The following is a 21,725-nucleotide window of genomic DNA, read 5'->3' on the forward strand; positions in this document are numbered from 1 at the left end:
TAAATGGTTAAAATAAACCTTTACCATAAGGCATGTCTCAGCACAGTTACATCCATCATACATGGATAAAGATGCTGACCAACAGCTTTAAACCTCGTACGCTCTCCATATTGCCTTTCACTCTAAAATCTTGCGTTTCATCTGAGGTTTCTCTGCTGTATGAATTTTTCTGTGGTTAGAAGCAAACTGCAAGATCTCGAAAAAAAAAAAAAAATCCCAGAGAGCAAGATATCATTTTCCCGCTCGTTGACCTCCATTTTCCACAGTGGTGAGCAGGAGGTCTGGGGACGATTAGAGGCTTCAGCTGCGGCTCCATCCTGCCACCACCCATTAAGTCATGATGTACAGTAGAGGACTATGATGTGATGAAGGCTTTCACCTCGTGTGTGTGGCGTTTTTATGCTTATTTGCAAGAGCTTTTGATGGACTGTTGGGTCTTCCTGGAGGATCTGATGAAAAAATAAACTTTCATTCCTAATCTGAAATATTGCACAGGCATGAGTGCATCCCAAAATGAATATTAACATGTAAATATGCTGCCATCTGCTGTTCAAACACATCATCTACAATGGCTCAGTTCAAGGGTGGAAGCATATGCATACGTCAGATTCAAAAGAAATTAAACTAAATGGCTAATGATAATAATAATAATAATAATGAATTTAATGAATTCCAATAAATTAACTCAACTGAAAAAATGCCCTTCAGGTTTTCCTGAGATATCATGTTCACAAGAATGGCACAGATGTGAACTCACAGCGACGTTGACCTTTGACCTGTGATTACCTAAATCTGATCAGTTCTTCTTCTTGAGGTTAAGTGAACATTTTTGCCAAAGTTGAGGATGTTCCCTAAAGGTGTTCCTGAGATATCGCGTTCACGAGAACAGGATGGAGGGACGGACAACCCGAAAGCACAGGCCTCTGGTCGCGGCTGTCGTCTGCATGGCGGCATGAGAATAGTAAAGTGGTGGATTTTTAACCAACTTTGAATCTTAAAATTGAGATTGAGCATCTAATAAGTATGAGAAAGTTTCTTGTAAGTATTAGATGTTAAATTGTTGAAAAAGGTGGTGGACAATTAACTAACACTGTATCCATTATGATAAAGGTTTTTTTTTTATAATTGTGACTTTATAATTAGAATGTCATAATAATGAGAAAAAAAAGTTCATATTGAAAGAAGTCACATGGTGGATTTTGAACTTTGTATTTCATAACTATGAGATAATGCTCAAAATTACAATTATGAGAAGGTTTCTCATAATAATACGTCATAATTATGAGAAAAAAACACTTGAAAAACATTAAGGCCATAGTTTCTCATATTTATAAGTTTCTTATAATTATAAGATACTGAGTCATAAAATGAGTTTAACACAATTATATCTCAGTGTATCATAATTATCAGAAGGTTTCTTAAAATTATGAGATACAATGTTAAATAATTATTATGAGAAACAGAAAAAAAACACTTAAGCTTGAGTCAACAAAATATGAAACATATTTTAATAAAGAATTACATACAATAATAAAAATAAATCTTTAAGGTCCCACTCATCGTTCACACCAAAAAAGCAAAACAATTGCTACTAATAAAATGTGTGTAGTAAATTTGGCCAATATGTTGATGAAAAAAGTCAGCTGTCAGCAGGCATGGCAGGCTGTCAGAGTGAAAAGCATCAGTTATGTCCGGACTGCATTAAGACCATCGTGTTGTCGACCCCTTTGTTAATCAACCGAGGCTCTAATGGTGTAACTGGCACAGTTCTGGTCGGAGGAGATCCTGAGCAGAGCACCGGTCGCTGGTCGCATGAATCATTATCAACAGAAAACAATCTGAAGAACAAACACTGTGCTCCACAGGATTTGTTTTTCATACAGGGGATTAAAGCCACTTAAAGAACTCAATAATTCAAGGCAAATCGAGCAGGAACATGAAAGAGGCTCTTGCTGTTTTAGAGTGTGAAGTGTAGTTCGTGGAACTACAGTTCGCCACGTAGCTGGTCAAGTCAATGGAGCGGTTACACTGAGCTCAGTTTGACGGCAAGCACTTAAACTGTACCAGAAGTATCTTCACAAGTAGTTCTATACTACGGCGATCACAGGATAAACTGGCCAAGAAGGTAAACATAACTGACAGAATCTTCGACAAATCACTACTAATACATGTGCAGAAAGTAGGAACCAAACTATTGTACAGTGGGTTGTTTAGTTCTATTTATATATATATATATATCGACACCCTCTTAAAATAATGGCCTAAGTCATTTTTTCAGGTTTTTCAGGAAACACAAAAAACTCAACAAAAGAGTCACACTTTTGACATAGGCCATTATACAACCGGGGGTAGAATTGCATGTTCCCCTCAACCGAGGATCTGTCTCTTATACACATCTATTTATATATATATATATATATTTCTGAACTATTCATCTCCTCTTCTCAAACCAGAGGAGAACCATGTAGATCAGATTTAGCCCAACAGCTTGTTTCAGCCCTCCGAGCTGTGACTCAGTCATATGCAGGAAGTTCAAGGCTACACTATCATCCTCCTGAGTTCACGAGCTGCTTCTCTAATGGATTCACATTAAGCTGCACACAGTGAGACAACATGTACAGGACAAGAGGCTTGTGTGCTTTCATATTAGTTCTCCACAATGTGCTGCCTCGCTGCACGTCAGGTAGGCCAAAGAATTACACCTGTCACTTGTCTCCTCTTTGCGCTTTAAACAGCATTTCCATTCAGGGGAGCAAATTTTAATCCACTCAGGCCGTTGCTGGACGAGCTCACTGGTCTCCAGACAGCTCCCTCCGCTGAGGTGCCGATTTCCAACACTTCATGGATGGCTTTTCGGAAGCAATGAAAATTGTACTCTATCAAACCTGCAAAGAGGTGACATGAGTCATTTGAAGCCTGAGATCAGTGAATCACTTTAGAGTACACACGCTAAGATGGCTAAATGTGGAAACACTGTGTCTTCACACTAACATTATCTGATCTCCGTACACTCAAAAAAAAAAAAAACAGGATGATGGTTAAACAGTTTAGCACTTTAGGAAATACGCTTTCACTATTTCTTATTCACGTTCTTCAAGACAGTTGGATGATCTCTAATAAATACATTACCTTAATCAATAAAAAAAAAAACCGAAGAGTAAAAACAGCATGTTATAGTTTTACACAAGATATACTGTATGTCCTGTGCTACTTCCTGAGGTCTCCGGTGGTTGCAACTTCACAGTAACAACATGACTCGAGGGAGCTGTTTTTACGCTTTGGTTTTTCTACGGATGTTCACTAACTGTCAGCAAGAAACCAAATAAGTATTTCCCAAAATGTTGAACTATTTCTTCAAATGCTCTCTTTGTTGTTCTCTTTCAGTCGCAAAAAACAAAATGCTGCATCACGGCCACAGTGTGGTGAGGAGTGGGACAGTCTGGTAACTACCTCTGTTCAGCCCGGTCCTGCCCTTCACTGTGTTTTATTGTAGCTCACAGTTTAGTAAGAAGAAATATAAAATAATACAACATATATTAAATATAAAATAGCGCAAATGCTACCTGTTAATCAAAGTAAACAGTAATCCCTGTGCTGCTTCACTGACAGGTCAATGAAACCACTATTTTATGATCACAAAATAAACATAAATACTTTAAAATCAGTGACCATAGAGAAGGTTAGATGCAGAAAGTTGGCTCTAGCAAAAGAGAAAACACGGACTATTTTAGTGTGGCCGTACTATAAATGAAACTGTAGGATCAAACATCACTTTGAGCAGTGGAGACAGTTCTGTGTAGCCGGTTTCAGACGTTAAAGAAACATTTTGGACATCCTGTCTAATCAAACCGCACGCCTCAGCTGTTTATAAAACCTAAAACTACCCACCTTTCCTCTCGAAGCTCTCCTCTCTGAGGATGCAGACGAGAGCGAGGAACTTTGTGACCTCTTTCAAATAAAGCACCGTAGTGTTGTTGAGCTTGATGATAGCCAAAGACTCCTTGTCATACGCACAGCCGCTGCCACCCTCCATTAGTCTGCCAAGAGCAAGAAGCAGCTTTAAACTCTGAATGTAAAAAGGGATATGATCTTGGCCAACACTTGTACAGCGTGATGCCTCTCACCCGTAAATGCAGGAGACGTCAATGACAACATCGATCATATCACAGCAGAGTTCATAGGACTGCATGTCCACAGGTGAGCTGTCTGTGGCGATGTAGATCTTGCTAACAACATCAAACAGGAAGGCTTTCTCAATCCCAGAGTGCTGGAAAACACCAAGGACGTTAATAAGACAATGTGCAAATACGACGCACTTAAAAAAAAAAAAAAAAATTTACTTTAATAATAACAACATACGGATATGAAAATGTTCAAAAGGTTCTCCAAGGTTGGTAACTGAGGAATGAGCTTCTGGACGACTTTGCTGAAGGCCTCGAATATGGAGTGGTCGTAGATACTGGTCAAGTAGAAGCTGAGGACGGGAAGCAGGAGAGGAGAGGTAAGACACAACAAAGTTACAGTGGCAGCAAACAAGTTGGGAAAGAAACTTAAAATCATAGTTTTAACATCACAACGATAGTATCGCCATGTCTGCTTACTGTGAGGACAAAACAACAAACCAACCCAACCATTTCACAGTGATAGAATATCATTATTATTATTATTACCATGTTAAACTTAACACTGTAATTAAAATGTCTGACAAAAAACTTTCTACTAAAAAGCAGAAACAGCTCCATCTCTTAGGGTTATACAAAACAGGAAGGGAAAACTTATGGGCAGAACACCATGAGACCTCAATATAGTTTTTTCTAGTGTTGTTCCTTTTTTTAATGTTTTACTTTATGCATTTTCTACTATCGATTTCCTTACGTACAACTTGCAGATGGATACTTTGATAGATACATTATTCTATTACGGCAGCCAAATCACAAAGAATCACAAAATGATATAAGACTACTCAAACAGGTAGATAAGAATAACAATAAAAACATAAACAAATAATCTTAACTAGTAACAGAATTATAATTAAAATCTAGGACAAAACTCATTCTAAAAATATACAATGTTAGTGCCGTAATTTTACCAAGTCTAGTATATACTGTTGAAAATGTCTATACAGTGAATATACCAGGCTACCTTTTTTTCCCAGACTTCAACTGTCAACCTCAGATTTCTGCCCTTGCTGACAGGAGTGGAACCTGACGTGGTCTCCTGCTGTCGTAGCCCATCGACCTCAAGGTTCAACGAGTTCATCATTCTGAGACGCTTTTTTCTGCCCGACGTGGTAAAGAGTGGTTATCTGAGTGGCCTTTCTGTCATCTCCAACCAGTCTGACCCTTCTCCTCTGACCTCTCATCAACAAGGCATTTCCGCCCGCAGAACCGCCGCTCACTGGATGGTTTTTTTTAAATGTATTTATTAATTCTCCACACCTCTAGAGACTGTTGTGTGTGAAAATCAAAGGAGATCAGCAGTTTCAGAATCACTCGACTCGCTCGTCTGGCTTCAACAATCACGCCACGGTCGAAGTCACTGAGATCACATTTTTCCCTCATTCTGATGTTTGATATGAAGATTATCTGAAGCTCCTGACCTGTATCTGCAGGATTGTATGCATTGCACTGCTGCCACGTGATTGGCTGATTGGATACCTGCATGAATAAGACTGCTAAATTTGACCATTTGTCGTTTGGCCGATGGCAGAAAAGTTTTGTCGTGCTGGTTCCGTACAGCTGAGAGAAACTGTGGAGTTATGATGATTCTCTGTTGGTTTGTCACTGTGAGCAACACCTTTCACATTACACACGGTTCTTTGATCCATTGTTGATATAAAAACATTGTGCACCTTTAGAGCAAGGAACACTTGGTTATTTTACACACTGAACGCGCCAAATAGCAACCGAAAGTAACACGTCTGATAATAATGACAGTTCAAACAGCACGCTCATGTTTACTCCACGCCTCTGGTGCTTTTATACTGACATAAATGAAAGGGAAAGACGAGGAAACAGGAGCTGGAGATGGTGAATCCAGCTTTCTTGAAATGGTGCTCACGTACTGGTGTTTATATTTGAGATCATTTGACGTCATTAAACAATAAACATCAGAATTTAAGTTGGGCGGAAAGGCTGAATTCACAATATCTTAATTTCAAAGTGGGATAGTCATCTCCACTGCTGCCCTACAGGGATTTACTCTTTTCAGTGGATTCAACAACACCATAATAAATGAAAACTGCAGTTTGTTCGCTCAGTTGTTTGGTATCAACACATTTCTCTCTCTGGATCTCTAAAGAACATAAACGATCATCTTGTTAGATGACAATTTAAAAAATAAAAAATAAACTTGGTTTCTAGGATCTGCAGCTAAATCCTGCTCTGAAACCCTGAGTAACTGTAAGAACTTGTCTAACCTGTGCAGACATGTCAGACACTCACCTGAGATGAACCCTCTCCAGGTTGGCATCTGCCAGATCGTCGTTGGCCCTCTGATGAATGTCTCTTTGTGTTTCTATTTTGTGGTCGTCCGACAGGCCGTCTACTTTATGGATGAACACCTCAAAGTTGATGTCTGGATTCACTTTGTAAGCTCTGGACACAGTGAGATGCAACCGCCCAAGAGCCTCCACGTAGTCATCCTAATAGTAGGAGAGACGCGTTCAGCACAGGAAAGAGGTGACATGTTAATTCATCTCACACAGGAAGCATTTAAAACCTTAACTGTACAATTCACTTCATCCTACCTGAGCGTCAATGACAAAGATCAAAGCGCCGGTTCCTTTGAAGATCATCTCACTGTCAAACGTGGGGTCGAAAAAGTCCACCTGTCCAGGAAAGTCCCAGATCTGGAAGTTGACGAAGGAGCTGCTGGAGATGTCGTCCTTGTAGATTTTGTTGGTGCTCTCGAGGAACAAAGTCTCATTGGGTGACATTTTGTGGAATACAACCTGGGAACAGGTGCACAACTTAATACTGTGTCACTAAAATGTTATAATTTTAACAAGACAATACTACAGCCCAATGCAATGCATGTCTACTACACAACCTAACAGGTGATTCAGTATCTTATATGGTGCTACACATGGAGAAATCTAATGGTCATCATCGTATGCACTACACTCAGTGACCACTTCATGTTTTCACAAGCTTGCAACTTTCAATTTTTTGTTGACACTGACAGAAAAACAGAAACATCTTTTGATTTTTCATAATTTTTGAAACTGAAATATGTCGGTAGAAAAAACACAAGAAGACTGCAAGTAAAAAACATGTTGGCTGTTTTATATTAGCCTATAAATGTACGTTTAATGTGAATCGGTTTTTGTAGTGGGCTAAATATAATTTAAGGTATATTCCAATTTATTTATTTATTATTTGGTTTTAAATACTAATAAAATTAAAAATACCTTCTGGATGGATGACTTTCCACTCCGTCTCAGCCCCATCAGCAGTATCCTGGGTTTATCAGCCGGTGTGGAGCTCTCCTCCATGTCTGCTTCGTCCACCTCATAACCAAAACTTTTGGGAAACGACCCCACGACACTGTAACTCCCTGTCAACGCAGGCTCCTCGCAATTAATCGACATCCTTTACTTTATTAACTTTATTTATTGTGCTCCCCTTAAAATCGCCCGGTGCCTTCAACTTTTAGCTAAACAGGTAAATAATCCGCTTCCGTGCAAGATTGTTGTTGTCGAGGATTTTCGCAACGAGTTAGCATGGCAAGCTAATGAGCTAGCAGCTGGAGCGCGGAGCTCTGTGATAAAATACCAAGTCAAACCTCAAACGTATCCACATGGGGTTTGAAATAAACGATACCAAGACCTTAAAATTACCATAATATCAGCATAGGTTGGATTGATTCAATCAAGAAAAGAGAAAGGAAGACTAAAAAGAACCCTCACAAGTTAGACATTACCACCCACTTCTGTGTTGCCAGGTTTGACTGGAATAGGGGCTGAATTTTAATTTTTTATATAATGAATATGGGTGTAAATTATATTAAAATTAGAAGTTATGGGCAATTGTACATTAAATGTAAAATGTATTCTCTATTGTGAATATATTAAGTGTAGTGATTCATAGAATTACACTGTGGTCTATAACTTGAGCCTTTGAGCAATTTTAATCCATGTTTCTTGACGTAAGCAAATAAAGTACACCGAAGTCACTACTAAAAGTTCCTAATTGTAGTGTACTATTGAATGTACTGACAACTATCAGTGAATTACTTTGATATTGAGGAAAAACCTGATTACTCTCAGCAAAGTTCTGAAAGCGTCTGTTTTTAATGTACTTCCCCCGAAAGTGTAAACCACACTAAATCTGAAAGTGTGTAGGCTGTGTGTTGGTTCAGATACTGCTGCAATCAGATACTATGGGATTTGTGGGCCTGACTACAAAACCCCCGATTGTTTTTAGAACAACTACACTGCACCCTACAGGTATCCCTTACAGTTTGAAAGGCTATATATTATAGCCTAACTCTTTGTAGGTAGGGTATAAATCGCCCTCGTGTTACAAACAGTAGCCCAGCCAGCAAACAACCAGCCCAGATCAATTCTTAGCTCAAATAAGAGGAAAACTGTTCAATCTGGCAACAGAGGCCCGTGTTTGCGTGTAGCCCCGCCTCCTTAATCTGATTGGCTGTTCAGTCTAAACATCATCATGCAACAACAAGTAGCCCAACAGAAACAGGAAGGATTCACGAGCGGTGAGTAATGTGTTCGTAGATTCATAATGTTTTAACTTTAATGTGGCTTGTTATAAGGAAGGTGTGCTGTATTTGAATGTTGGCTTGATTTTAACCGCTGTCAAAGCTTAAATCTGGTACTGCATGTTCCAAAAACGTATTTGATGTAAAAACCTGAGCTCTTAGCTTGTTCGAGCTAATTTATGAGTGATTCTCTGACCCATTTAAAATATGTTGTATAAGTATACAGTATAATTTCTGGGCACATTCACGACTTTAACGCTTTTTAGGTATATCTGAGACAGTGTAGATGCAGTGATAAAGAATTGAAAGCACTGTCGCTAACAGGAAATGAATACACCTTAGTTTCAGTTCTGCACAATGACTGACCGATGTGTTTGACCATTGTAACACAAACATATACACTTTCTGACCCCCTAACAAAACAGACCAGTGTTACAATTGAAGCAGATACTTTAATGTCCAATTGTGCCCAAATTGTTGAACCCAGTGTAAAAATATTTGAAATACTTTTGATCCCAAGCTAAAGTTTGAGCTCCACGTGAAATCACTGATCCAGTCCTCACTTTTCCAACTAAGATTGTAAAAATCAGATCAGAGAAGCCAAATCAGTGTGTTCACATCTTTAAAAAGCATCTTTTGGCTTTTTTTCTGATTGTCCAACTTTTATCTTGTGTGTTATATTGTGTGCCTTGTCTCGTCTATCTTGTCTTATTTCTGTGAAACACTTTGTAACTTCAGTTTTGAAAAGTGCTATAGAAATAATTGCATGCTTGCTCTTTGTTTCTTCAGGATCCAGAATGACAGCAGCCATCCTGTGTTTCCTCCTGGCCGGTGCAGTGCTGGTGGCTGCTGGCAGCCAAATTCACGACTCCAACAATGGGACCATACCAGTGGTGCTGTGGCATGGAATGGGTGAGTGACTGCACTGCCCATTATTATACTGAAAGGATGAAAACATTATATTCACCTGTTGTACGTTTTGTAGTTGAAATTATGAACAAAACTGTTTTTTTTTTTAAGACAATTTGAACCTAGTTCTAATAAAACTATTATCTTTGATAAGTGTCTCCTTTGTGTTATAACCTTAAGGTTATAAGGAGACAGGAAAATAAAAGAAAACTGATGATCTCAAGATTTATAATGTGACATAATGCTAACAGTGTCATATCAGATCAGAAAGGGAAAGTTAATCCTGCAGGACAGCTACTCCCATGATGAACACATTATGCATCCACACATATTTTGACCCTCTTTTCAAGAGAAAAGGTGAACCTACTCCCTAGCCACTGCCAAAGCTCTTATGAAGAAAATTTGTCTGTAGGCAAGCATCTTGATTTCAAAGTGTTTGAGATGCTGGAGAAAACAGGTCTGCACTCACTTATTTTGGCTCTTTTTGTTATGTAAAATAGCAGAGACCTAAAATGAAAGTAAAAAACATCACTTCTTTACAATAAGAAAAGTACTGGGGAAATACAAACTTCACAAAGCCTTTAATGTGAGGTAGATGAAGTGTGCTATGTAGCCTTAGAGCTGGAGAACCATGCTTATATCTGAAAGGTTAATAGATGCATTTTCCCATGGCTAGAAAACCCCAGTTATGGGAAGTGAAAGAAACAAAATAAAAAAACCTCCTCGCTCGTCTTCCTTTTATAAGGTTAGATTGACGAAGGCTGGTGTTTCTCTATATTTTTCTTTCTGTCAATAAATCCTACAAAAAGGCAAAAGCCTGCAATGTTTTTCACTACTTTAAATGTTCCTACCCTGTCTATGACACACAAGACTGTTGGTTCCACTTTCATAGCAAACACGAGTCTAGTGAGTATTTATGGCAGCAGGACAGTGTTTGTGGGACTCAAAATAAACTACAGTGTCTAGGATGAAGTAGGTAATACATGTCATGTTATTTTAAAACCAACATACACTACATCTGCTACATTTAGTGCTGTAAAGTGAGTCAGATTTAGCTAAACTCTTTAAATGATAATTAGGTAAATATGTATGTGTTCACCAGGTGACAGCTGTTGTAACCCTCTCAGCATGGGAGCGATGAAGAAGATGATCGAGGAGGAGATCTCTGGCGTTTACGTGCTCTCACTGATGATTGGGAAAAACGTCATACAGGTACTTTTACACTGTAAAGCACTTCTTCTTTTTTTTTTTAATGAACCTACTCCCTAGCCACTGCCAAAGCTCTTATGAAGAAAATTTGTCTGTAGGCAAGCATCTTAATTTCAAAATGATTAAGTTGCTGGAGAAAACAGGTCTGCACTCACTTATTTTGGCTCTTTTATCATGTGAAAATAGGAGAGACCTGTTTTTAAAGTTATGTTTTATCCATATTATGTTATTTTATAGTTTTTCTCTAGTTAAAAACTAGATACTTTAACCTAAGAAATCTGTGTGATATTTGTCTGTGTGAACTTTATTTACTTTCTGGAAAAGAACATAAATTAATTCAGTGCACTGAATAGAGAAATCAAGTCCCCTTTTTCCTCTTGAACAAACTCACAATTCATGTAAAAATATGACACGTTTAGCCAAGAATGTTGCATGTGAACCGAACGTCTTTGATTGATTCATCCATATGACATGTAAGGATTCCTATTCTGTGATATTTGCAGTGCTAGTGGCGAAAGTTACATCAGAAAAATAGCTCCTTTACAACTTGACTGTGTAATTTTTCTGTGTTAATATTCATAGCAGACCAGTACGACTCTGTTGCTTTTCCCTTTGATCCGTCGCAACACCGTGACTTTATCTCTCCTCGTGGATGGAGCTCGTCTTCTTCTTTTAATCTCTCTGTCATGCTTTGAACTTTTCATGTTTCTCCTCCTGCAGGACACAGAAAATGGGTTTTTCATGGATGTGAATGAGCAGGTGTCTGAGGTGTGCAGTCAGCTGGCTCAGGACCCCAAGTTGAAGGGAGGATACAATGCCATGGGCTTCTCCCAGGGGGCGCAATTTCTGTATGTAACTCCTGTTCTGGACGCTGAATGGTTTTGTTATGTGAATGTGAGAGCAATTGAACAGTTCCTGTGTTGGGGTAGATTCCCTTCTTGCCTTATTCTTTCTCACAGGGAAGGAAATACAGGATCTTAAAGATGCTTTCAGCTTTGTTTGAGAAGGTCAAGATGGTAAAGTTCTCAACCTGAGCTTTGTTCTCAGGCTGCATCCTCTGTTTGAGCATGTTCTCTGTTCCTGACAAGAAGGAGGAAGCTCACTCTCACTCCTCCTGGTTCCTCTCCTCACAGGAGGGCCGTGGCTCAGCGCTGTCCCTCTCCTCCAATGAAAACCCTGCTCTCCATCGGCGGTCAGCACCAAGGTAACGTTATTATGAGAAACTACAACACCAGATCGGCTCACTTCCCTGAGCAAAGCTAGCAGTACTCTCAGTCTAATTGCACCAAGTCACTGTATAATATTACATTACGTTTTGGTGTCACGTGTCATACAAAACAAAACCAACAATAAATCGTGTTTATCCAAAGCCTGATATCAAAATGTCTGTTTCAGAGCTTCACTGTCGTCCACGAACTGCCCGCCTTCATTACCATGAATGTGGGCCCTCACAGTTGCATGCTGGTCCTGTATCTGCCTACCTGTATTAAACCTTAGGTGTCTATAGTGCTGCCCAGTTCTTACAAAAAAAATACAACTGGCAAAATTAAGCAAACGAAACAAATTATTAGCAAAACAAAGTGCCTAATAAATCTAATCTACATGAAGCAAATATCTAGAATATTTACTTGTTGAAAAACAAATAACAAACGAAACAACAAACAGGAATAATAAATGGCTCCTACAGTTGACAACAATAAAATATAGCATTACTTAACATATCAACATAATGCAACGTCCAGCTGTGAATTATCTCTATGCAGTTTTTCAGGGATATTATATGGTTAAACAAGTAAAACGTGTCTAGGAATAATGAAGGTCTCCATTAACAGCAGACAGCAACAGATCATTGTTTTCAAATGTGAAATTTGTGTCTTCAATAAAACTTGAGTTTCAAAATTCACTCTTGACCTTGACAAAAAACGTTCCATTTAATAGCTTTCTGGAGCTTCTGACTGTAATACATTATCTTATTTTACTTGTATTGCTTCTGTGTTTGCACCTCTGATGAATTTTCTCTTCTGGATAATAAAGTTAAATTAGATTTTTATCACCTTCCTCAGTAGACAGAATTTGTTCAGTGTCACTGAACTGCAGATGTTTAAACGTCAATTTTTTCCCAGTATTTTAAGGACTTCTCCTCCGTGTTGACACTGTGACCATGTATCTCCAGACAAGGCCTTTATTTATAGCTCCTCTGTCATTTTTTTTTTTTTAAAACTCCACAAGACAGTGTGAATATGAGTCATCATCATCATGAACTCTGTCTCGGCGAGATAACCTCTGCACGTCTTTGTCGTTCCTCAGGAGTGTACGGGCTGCCCAGGTGTCCCGGAGAGAGCTCTCATATCTGTGACATGATTCGCAAAGCTCTGAACAGTGGAGCTTACTCTGATCTGGTTCAAAAACAGTAAGTCTCTCTGAATGACTGCGTGTGGCTGGTGTGTGTAGCAGCCACCACTGGTCCTGGACTATTGTTAAACTGATGTGCAGCACTGACTGGATGTTGTGTCTGTGGTTATCAGCCTGGTGCAGGCGCAGTACTGGCACGATCCGTTAAATGACGACCTGTACAAGAAGCACAGCCTGTTCTTGGCCGACATCAATCAGGAAAGGGTCAGTATGTGGATACGGGACTTTGCAAAACCAGATCGCACCTGGAGTCTGCGAGCAGAATAATTAGACCAAACACAGAGAGATCAGTCATGCTCGTGTGCAAGCTCTTGCTATTTCGGTAAAACAAAAAGGGCATTAAGGGTCAAAGTTCATTCATATTGAAATTGTAGTTTGACAAGTAAACTTAAGGGAAAATATGGTTACGTATGAAACATCTTCAGGTTCAGTTAACTGGATATTTCCAGGGCTTTAAACTGCATCTCACAGTCTTCTTGGAGTAATAAATGGAGTTTGATTGTCCATGACATCTGCTGCTGAAGACTGAGATGCCATTAAAAGATCTAAATTAAGTGAATCAAGATTATTTGCTGCAACTTTAAAAGTGACTATTTTAAAAAAAGGAATTTAGAGATATACAACTTGATGAATCCCTAGTTAGTTTTTTATTATTAATTCCTTTTTGTATCTGTGGAAATTTACAGACGAGCACATTAACAACAAAAGAGGCGAAACTATTTTCGTCACCCATGAAGAATAACAGATCTGAGTCTGACAAGGCTCGCAGCAGACAACATATAAAAGACACAAACAGTCAAATACAAAGGTTATTTTACAAGCAAAAAGTCAGAATGAGTAGAAGAGATACTGAGCCAAAGTTACAGAGGCACAAACATGGTAGAAGTGGCAGTTTTTCTGTCTCGACTATTTTCTTTTGGCATAAAAAAGGGACTATATGGTCTGTAGTAGGAGAGTTTGTGTGGAAAACACTTTGGAGCCATAATCTCAACCCACAATGTGTCAGTTCTGTGATATGTGATAAACTTAAATGCATTTCACAGATAGAATCAGGAGAATAAGAGCTTTCAGGCATGTATAAAACAAGCTCTATGTATAATTTGTGAAGGTTGTGTGAACACTGAGTCCAGTACAGACCAAAACGCCTGAAGTAGCACCAACAAGGCCAAAGTGTCCCACAGGCAAAGTTAATACAGTCGGTCAGTTTATAATTCAAGTAAATAAAAAGCCGACCAGAAACAGGATGAGAAGTACAGACCTTTAAAATGAAGAAAGTAAAGAAAGTGGAATACGGGCACTGATTTGTAAAGAAGACATAAATGTTTTTATGAATATGGCTACATAAGGAATAAGAAGAGTAAATACTGCTCCGAGACTAAATTAAATTTTTTTTGCACACTGTTTGTGTGATTTTACATATTTACTTTTCTGTTATCTGATTCCAGTTCCTTATAATCAGCTTGTATCTCTGTTTCTTTCTGATTTTAAAGGGAGTAAATGAGACGTATAAGAAGAATCTTCAGCTGCTGGAGAAGTTCGTCATGGTCAAGTTCCTGCAGGACACTGTAGTGGATCCTGTTGATTCTGAGGTAACACACAAAACACCTCTTTATTAAAGCATCATCACTTGCAGCTCCCTCAGTTTACCAGGAGGAGTATCAGTACCATAGTGAGTATATATACTGTGTCTGTGTTTAACACTGGATGCAATGACTCAGCATCACAAACAGACTTTTCCTGATTGTTCTCATAGTGGTTCGGCTTCCTGAAAACCGGCCAGGCCAAAGAGACAGAGACTCTGCAGGAGAGCGTTCTCTACAAAGAGGTAACGGTGACTTTGTCGTCTTTGCAGTGAGGATTGTTAACCCTTTGCACTTACTGAACATTTATTTATAAAAGTTTAATGTGCATTTCTTTTGTACAAACCATGGCTTCAGCCGCCTGCTCCCCCTCAACCCAGTACACTGCCTTCTTCTTATTTACTTTATTCTTTGTTCTTATTTCTTCTTGAGGGCCCCCACAAAGGTATTCCTCATTTAATTTTAATTGTACTGCTCTTCTTGTTCTATACTGATATTATTTTTATATACTAATTTAAATTTAAAATTTGTGAATTTTTTAACTCTTACATTTAAAATTATACTTTTCTCACCAAAGGCAGTTTCATATTATTATTATATGTAGCATTGTACGGTAAGTATATAATTGTGGGGAGATGAGAATAAAAGTCCTTATATTAAAATGTTATAAACCATTAATTAAAATTTGATATGCTTATAAATGCTAAATATGGGGATTTAAAGCAACAGCATTACTTTATAGCTGTAATGAGGTGGACTTATACCCTGATGTGTCCAACTCAGGAAGTCTCTTCAGTTAATTGTTTGTCACGTGTGATGGTTTAAACGCTTCTAAGCACAATGTAGTTTCTAAATGGTGTTTGATTTAGATAAACTATTATTAAAATTAAGGTTGAGATTTTTTTTTTATTTTTTAAATTGGCTGGTTTTTCCTCTGCGCTCCCTCCATGTCAAATATTTCAAGGCAGAGTGCAGTTATTTTCAGTTTGTGTTGTACATTTCATTATAAATGTCTGAAAGGAATAGTCTGACAGTTTGAGATGTTATTTGTTTTGAATGAAAATGGTATCAATCTTTATTTAAAAAAAACAATTAACCTTTTTTTCAAGAATGTCAGACTGTTCCTCTTTTAGCTCTTTCATACTTTTACACATGGTTTAGTATCCTGCATCAAGTACTGCCTTTACATTTAGACAGTGAGGTCTCAGAGTGTGAGGTCTGTGTGTGTCTCTGTTCAGGATCGTTTGGGCCTGGCGGCGATGGACGAGGCCAAAAAGCTGGTTTTCTTGGCAACTGAGGGAGACCACCTCCAGTTCACCAGAGAGTGGTTCAATGCAAACCTGCTGCCTTATCTGCGCTAAAAACACTGCTGACACTGATGGAATCCAGGCAGTGAAATTGGGAGTAAAATGAAATATCAGCTTCAATAACCTGAAATTGAATCAATTGTTTGAAGAGCAATATAATGCAAGTTAAGAGTAAACTGGAGCTTAGTAACAAAAGCAGGGATGCAGAGAGCACGTACTTCATACATTCATTTTGCACTGATCACTTGTTGCATGTCAATGTTGTTTTTCTGATGCCATATTAATTTTAGCAGCTATATTCGTGTTAGTCCACTGCTGTACTACTAACACTAGACTCTAATGTTATGTTCAGTGTGAGCTCTCCTGATGAGGTCAATATTTTTTTTTTAATAGAAAAATCTTGTGTTAACAGCCTAATGTACATAATTTGCATCTGTACATTTTACATGTTGAATCCAATAAAGACACCAAAATGTGTTCATTTTATTGCAACACTTTTAATGATGTCTCCAGTACTAATGAGCAGACGTCTGATTTTGGACCCAAAAAGAAAGAGGTGAAAGAAAGAGACAATATAAAAAAATAAAAATCAGCAAAGAGCTTCACAGCTACAAGAGCTGAAGGTGTCAGAAGAGTGCAGACATGGCTAGGAGCGAGTGGAGAGATGTTGAAGGTGAGGGCTAATATTTAAGACTATTTAATAATTGTTCATATTTCTACAGATGATTACAGCTGATATTTCCAATCTAGAGACTGAGGTGGAGGTGAAGCGTTCAACAACAATCAATGATTATGTCTTTCAGTCTCTTTGTGTCATTTTCTTTCTCCGCCACTTTGTATCAACATCTCTTTGCTCTTCACCGCAAACTTTTTCTTACATGCCTCCTTATATGGAATGTTTTTAATACTCAGGAATGTCCTATGGGTGGATTTAAGGGAAAGCACGTGGAGTTATATTTTTTCCTGCTATTTTATTTGCACCAATATCATCTAGATGAAGAGTTTCATGATGTGAAATAGACAGTGGTTTTGCACGCAACTTGTTTTTACTCCTACTTATGTGCTTTGAGAGTGCTGACATTTTTATATACGTCATTATCCACTATAAATGTTAATAACTTTACAGTCAGCATCAGTGGAGGTGATATGGATACCATTATCCACTGTAAAAAGGTCTTTGACAAGTGCTTCACCGGTGAATTGCATATAATGAAACAGAAACCTATCAAGCCACAACAGCAGGCCCTCCTGGCTGCAGTGCTGTTACAGAGGAAGCATGTTGGCTATTCTTAATATCCAATTTAGCTTAGCATTATCCAGATAGATAAAAAATATCATACAGAGCATTGCAGCTATTGGCAAAACTTATGAACGGTTTTTGGAAAGTGCTCACTGGCTCACAGGGAAACCCAATTTGAATGACAAGCTGCTCCCTGCTGATTGGCTGGAGGATTTGCTCCAGGTAAAGCGAGCAGTCCTCTCATTGGCTTATTGAAGGGACAGCTTAAGCTGTGATTGGCTGATAAGGAAGAAGGGAGGGAGATATAACACATGAGGTCCGAATCTCAGTCTACAGTGTGAGAGTTAGCTGGTGGGGTGGTTGGTCAGTCAGGTAGGCGTTTGCAAAAAAGGGGTGGGGATGGTGTCGAAGAGGGGCGGCCATTTCACACGCTGCCCCAGTCTATCCGGCGATCTCTGTTGCTGTGGTAACAAGCTTCTGGCCGTCCCAGACGGTCTTGAACTGCTCGGGGACAGGAAGCTCCGTCTAAGCGAGGGAAAAAGAGAGAGAGGGACGGGTCATGTTCAATTTGAAATGAATATTTTATGTTGAACAGACATGTTAATACAAAATATTCCTGACTTCATTTAACTGTTAAAAATTGTTCTGACATCATGAACCCAAGCAACACGAGCCCATCTTCTCACTATTAATCCCCTAATAAATGACAGCATTCGAGTCAGACTTGTGCCATGTTAAAAGTGTTAGAGAGATGTCACAGGTTCGACCTGATAAGGTTGCCGTCATGACTTCCACATAAAAGTGACATTGAGCACTTACTTTGTAAATGTAAATGTGATGTCGGTTTTATGTCTGAATGACTTGCTTGTCTGAAACAGTCTTTTAGCAGAGCTTGTAAAACCATCTTATTCAATTAATTAAGTCTGGTTCTGCCACTTCATGTATTTTTACAACATAATTGTCAAAGTAGCTACAGAGGCCAATAACAAAGTATTAAGCATGATGTAAATCTTATGATCTCTTTTCCCTCCTGAGCGGATACTCACGAATTCTCCATCTTTGGGTACCAGGATGTTCATCTCTGAGCTCTTGGCACTGACGATCTCGCAGCTCAGGGAGCCTTCGCTCAGGTAAACATGGCAACCGTCCGTCTTGTTGATGGAGATGGTGGGGACCTTACCTATGACCTGGGTATATAAAAAGGGCAACACAATTTAGCTCCGTACAAACACAGCTGCTGATGCACAGCAAAAAGTTGGATGCATTTTGTTGTATCTCTGCACTGATTAACTGCTACCACCAAGATTTCCTTAAAAGGACGAGAGCTGCTCTGTGGCCAAAAACGGAGCAGCTTGCAGTTGTCATTGTGCAACTACATGAATATAAAGCAGGACGCTCGTGAAAAATGCATTAAAGTTCATTCATGCAGAAATCACTGGGTGATATCATGGAATGCAACAAAGCCAACACACGATCCTAATAATAACGGCAGTAATAACACTACATTTTATACACACCTGGACCTTGATGTCCTTGCAGTTGATGATCTCTACGATGCCCACGACATCATCAAACACCAGCCCCATTTTCTTACAGTTGTCTAAAGGAGAGAAACAAACATGTTTAGAGGACAGAAGCATGTACAGCATGTCATGCAACTGGCAAGAGTTGATCTTTGGAAAATAAAAACATTGTTCTACCCTCCAATCACACACTCTTTGACACTCAATCACCTTTTTTTTTGCAACTTCTGTAGTGGTATTTTATTTACTTTACAATCTGAATGATTGTGTTGACACGGGCTACACAGCACTTGTGCAGGAGCAAGGCCATTCAAAGACATAACGGATTACAACTAACAGTGGGTCCAAATGTCTCAGCCCAGTGGTCTCAGACTTTTGGACCCTACTGTATATGCTCAAATATTTCCAGTGTCTTATTGGTATGTTGTTCATATCTTACCTACAGTGATGGAGTTGATTTTGCCCTTGACCTGCAGGGTGCTCTTGTTACACTTGTAAGCATAAACCACTTGCTTCAGCTCAGTGTCACTGATCACCAGGTTCTGTGCGCCCTCCTGGTTCTCCTACAGGGGGCAATAAAGAACAGAGAAAAAAACAGTGAACAAGAAATTAAAGAGTTCAACACCAAGAGCAAGAGCTGTTTAGACAGTAAGAGTTTAGATAAGGATTTAACACTGAAGCTATTTAAGAAAAGCTATTTTAAATGGCAACATTTTTTTTTTTCCTGACTGAATGACTAATTTTGGCAGTCCTCTCGGCCCGTTGCATAAACAATCATTCCAGCTAAAAGCAACCAAAAACAACATGTCTACATGTTTTGATATGGCCCCGTCCTTTTCTCATCGTTTTTCCTTTTACAGGAATAACGTAACTACAACTCAGGATAAACGCAGCTCTAACCTATGGTTGGATTGACTGTGATTTCTCATGTAACTCTGTAGAGAGAGCAGTCCAACATCTTACCACTTTCCACTTCTTCCCATCCAGCTCCAACACAGGGGGCAGAGTGCGGGCCGGGGCGGGAGAGGCTGCAGGTCGGGGAGTGGGGGAACTGAAGGGTTTGGGTCCAGCACGAACTGGAGCACTCTGACCCCTCAGGGCAGGATTCTTGTGGGTCTTCTGGTCTTCACTCACATGCTTCAGGACTGGAGGGGTCAAGGAAAGAGGGAATGACATTGTAAGTCTACAGTTTAACATGTTTCAGGCTCAAAGACGAAAACATTCAATTTATAACTGATTTATGTGAATAAAAACTTCTAATATAAAAACGGGAAAAATTAACCATTTCACTTGCACATGCTCACCAAGACTAAACTGAACTGATGTGCAGATTTCAAAATATTCTAAATAAATAAGTAAAATAATCAGCTTTTGCCAATTGTTTGCCAAATGAGTATATGTAATGTAAAATATGAAAAATGCAGTCTAATGCAAATCTAAAACCACAGGTCAGAAACAGGGTTGGGACACTGCCATGAGCAACTGCAAACAGATTTTACGATGCACAGTGTTTTCCATCAAAAAGGCCATGTTAACCTATGTTTACTGCAGTAAAAGCCTGTCACCTTCAATTCATTTAACCAGCTGATTCATAAAGACGTAGCGAACAGGAGTCTGTACAACCTTCGATCATAATGGAATGCGTTTCCAGTAACTTTCACAATAAAAGCCTCCGTGTGGTTCAATTATTCAAAGCCTCAAGAGCAACAGGAAGTGGTCTTTTTGGATCAGCAGTTGTGTTAATACAGTAGATATAGTCCCCACATTTTAGCTACCCACCCTTGGTGATGTCGGATCCCTTGTTGATGGAGGCGAACAAAGCGTTACGCTCATCACCAGAATTGGCACCGCCACTAGAGGATGTGCTCAAGTCCATGGGGGGAGGAGGTGGTCCAGGGGGAGGTGGGGGAGGACATCCACCAGCAGGAGCACAGGGAGGTGCTGCAGTGGCTGAAGCTATGGGGCCCTATGGTGGACAGAAAATTAGAAATCAGAAACCATGTAATGTCAGAGCACATGATTCAAGAAACATTTGTAAACAATCGTGTTCAGGAAAAGCTACAATTAACAGACAGTTATATTATCAAAATAGTTGCCATAGTTATTTTTCTGTCGATCAACTTATCAGTTAATTGACTGATTGTTGCAGCTCTGATATTGTACTTCTATTTGCACTTGGTTTGAACATCTGAAAGGATGTTACAGCACCTTTCTTATTTGGATTCATCAGGGAATAAAAATGAAGCCGACTGATTTTGTTTGCAGTCACCTCCCATGTCTATTCATTGTCTGAACTTGTCAATGTGGAACTAATTTCCTGTTATAAGATCATTTCTTTGATGTGCCTTGTCTATCAGCAGAGGAATTTCAGGAATTCTTTCTTGCTTCAATTTCCTATTATTTTATCCCAATATGTAAACTTAGATATGTAGATGTGATGTAAATTAAACAATAAATGTTAAGCAATAAAGAATTGTAAACAATTCACTGAGTAAATCATGTGATCACTTTAGAGCTGCTCTTGAAGGCTATTCTTACTTCACTGTCACTAAGAGTCAGTTGCTTTATAAGTGTGTCTTATTCTTCACTTTCAGCAAAGAACTTTTACTCCTCAGTTTTCTCTTCAGAAGATTTCTAGTTGTAATTCTCACACTCTTGCTCCAGGTCAGTCCGGTGGTGTGGTGCTGTTTGATGTAGTTTTGCAGCTCAGTCCAGATGGAGACATAGGCCTTCACCCAGTCCACATGTGTCTTGTCCCTGTTGGAGAGGAAAGCAGGATCATCTGGTGATCATCTTTTTGCATTCAAATCTTTTTTTTTTTTTT

At 39.0% G+C, this 21,725-nt stretch overlaps 3 protein-coding genes across 3 annotated transcripts in view; 1 reads left to right on the top strand and 2 right to left on the bottom strand.

Moving 5' to 3' along the window:
• Positions 1 to 2,393: 2,393 nt before the first annotated feature.
• LOC111671813 (ras-related GTP-binding protein C-like) lies at positions 2,394 to 7,973 on the bottom strand. The gene is made up of 7 exons (XM_023429023.2): positions 7,412 to 7,973; positions 6,749 to 6,952; positions 6,444 to 6,643; positions 4,360 to 4,474; positions 4,125 to 4,267; positions 3,889 to 4,037; positions 2,394 to 2,885 (listed from the first exon to the last, which is right to left on the bottom strand). The coding sequence occupies exons 1-7, from the start codon at positions 7,589 to 7,591 to the stop codon at positions 2,728 to 2,730; spliced, it is 1,149 nt and encodes a 382-aa protein (XP_023284791.1). The 5' UTR covers positions 7,592 to 7,973; the 3' UTR covers positions 2,394 to 2,727.
• Positions 7,974 to 8,578: 605 nt separating this feature from the next.
• On the top strand, positions 8,579 to 16,619 carry ppt1 (palmitoyl-protein thioesterase 1 (ceroid-lipofuscinosis, neuronal 1, infantile)). Its single transcript, XM_023429078.2, has 10 exons — positions 8,579 to 8,718; positions 9,511 to 9,633; positions 10,733 to 10,842; positions 11,560 to 11,687; positions 11,973 to 12,043; positions 13,147 to 13,249; positions 13,365 to 13,455; positions 14,742 to 14,840; positions 15,005 to 15,076; positions 16,070 to 16,619. The coding sequence occupies exons 1-10, from the start codon at positions 8,673 to 8,675 to the stop codon at positions 16,190 to 16,192; spliced, it is 966 nt and encodes a 321-aa protein (XP_023284846.1). The 5' UTR covers positions 8,579 to 8,672; the 3' UTR covers positions 16,193 to 16,619.
• cap1 (CAP, adenylate cyclase-associated protein 1 (yeast)) overlaps positions 16,616 to 21,725 on the bottom strand; it is a 14,179-nt gene continuing 9,069 nt past the window's right edge. The window contains exons 7-13 of the mRNA XM_023429077.2: positions 21,553 to 21,658; positions 20,681 to 20,867; positions 19,865 to 20,046; positions 19,341 to 19,464; positions 18,896 to 18,978; positions 18,425 to 18,565; positions 16,616 to 17,903 (exon numbers count right to left, since the gene is read on the bottom strand). Coding sequence (XP_023284845.1) covers positions 17,820 to 17,903; positions 18,425 to 18,565; positions 18,896 to 18,978; positions 19,341 to 19,464; positions 19,865 to 20,046; positions 20,681 to 20,867; positions 21,553 to 21,658 — 907 coding nt within the window. The 3' untranslated portion in view covers positions 16,616 to 17,819. The remainder of the gene's footprint in view (positions 17,904 to 18,424; positions 18,566 to 18,895; positions 18,979 to 19,340; positions 19,465 to 19,864; positions 20,047 to 20,680; positions 20,868 to 21,552; positions 21,659 to 21,725) is intronic.

The sequence above is a fragment of the Seriola lalandi genome, unplaced genomic scaffold (assembly GCF_002814215.2).
Source record: "Seriola lalandi dorsalis isolate HSWRI2012SDOR001 ecotype SW California unplaced genomic scaffold, Sedor1 jcf7180002054887, whole genome shotgun sequence".
In the NCBI taxonomy this organism is placed as follows: Eukaryota; Metazoa; Chordata; class Actinopteri; order Carangiformes; family Carangidae; genus Seriola; species Seriola lalandi.

What these genes read in the sequence shown, in the direction of transcription:
- ppt1 (XM_023429078.2), top strand. Translation starts at nt 8,673, where the DNA reads ATGCAACAACAAGTAGCCCAACAGAAACAGGAAGGATTCACGAGCG. An exon ending in ACAGGAAGGATTCACGAGCG is followed by an intron (nt 8,719 to 9,510) that starts GTGAGTAATGTG and finishes TTGTTTCTTCAG; the next exon opens with GATCCAGAATGACAGCAGCC. An exon ending in GGTGCTGTGGCATGGAATGG is followed by an intron (nt 9,634 to 10,732) that starts GTGAGTGACTGC and finishes TGTGTTCACCAG; the next exon opens with GTGACAGCTGTTGTAACCCT.
- LOC111671813 (XM_023429023.2), bottom strand. Translation starts at nt 7,591, where the DNA reads ATGTCGATTAATTGCGAGGAGCCTGCGTTGACAGGGAGTTACAGTGTC. An exon ending in GAAAGTCATCCATCCAGAAG is followed by an intron (nt 6,953 to 7,411) that starts GTATTTTTAATT and finishes ACCTGTTCCCAG; the next exon opens with GTTGTATTCCACAAAATGTC. An exon ending in GACGTCTCCTGCATTTACGG is followed by an intron (nt 4,038 to 4,124) that starts GTGAGAGGCATC and finishes TGCTCTTGGCAG; the next exon opens with ACTAATGGAGGGTGGCAGCG.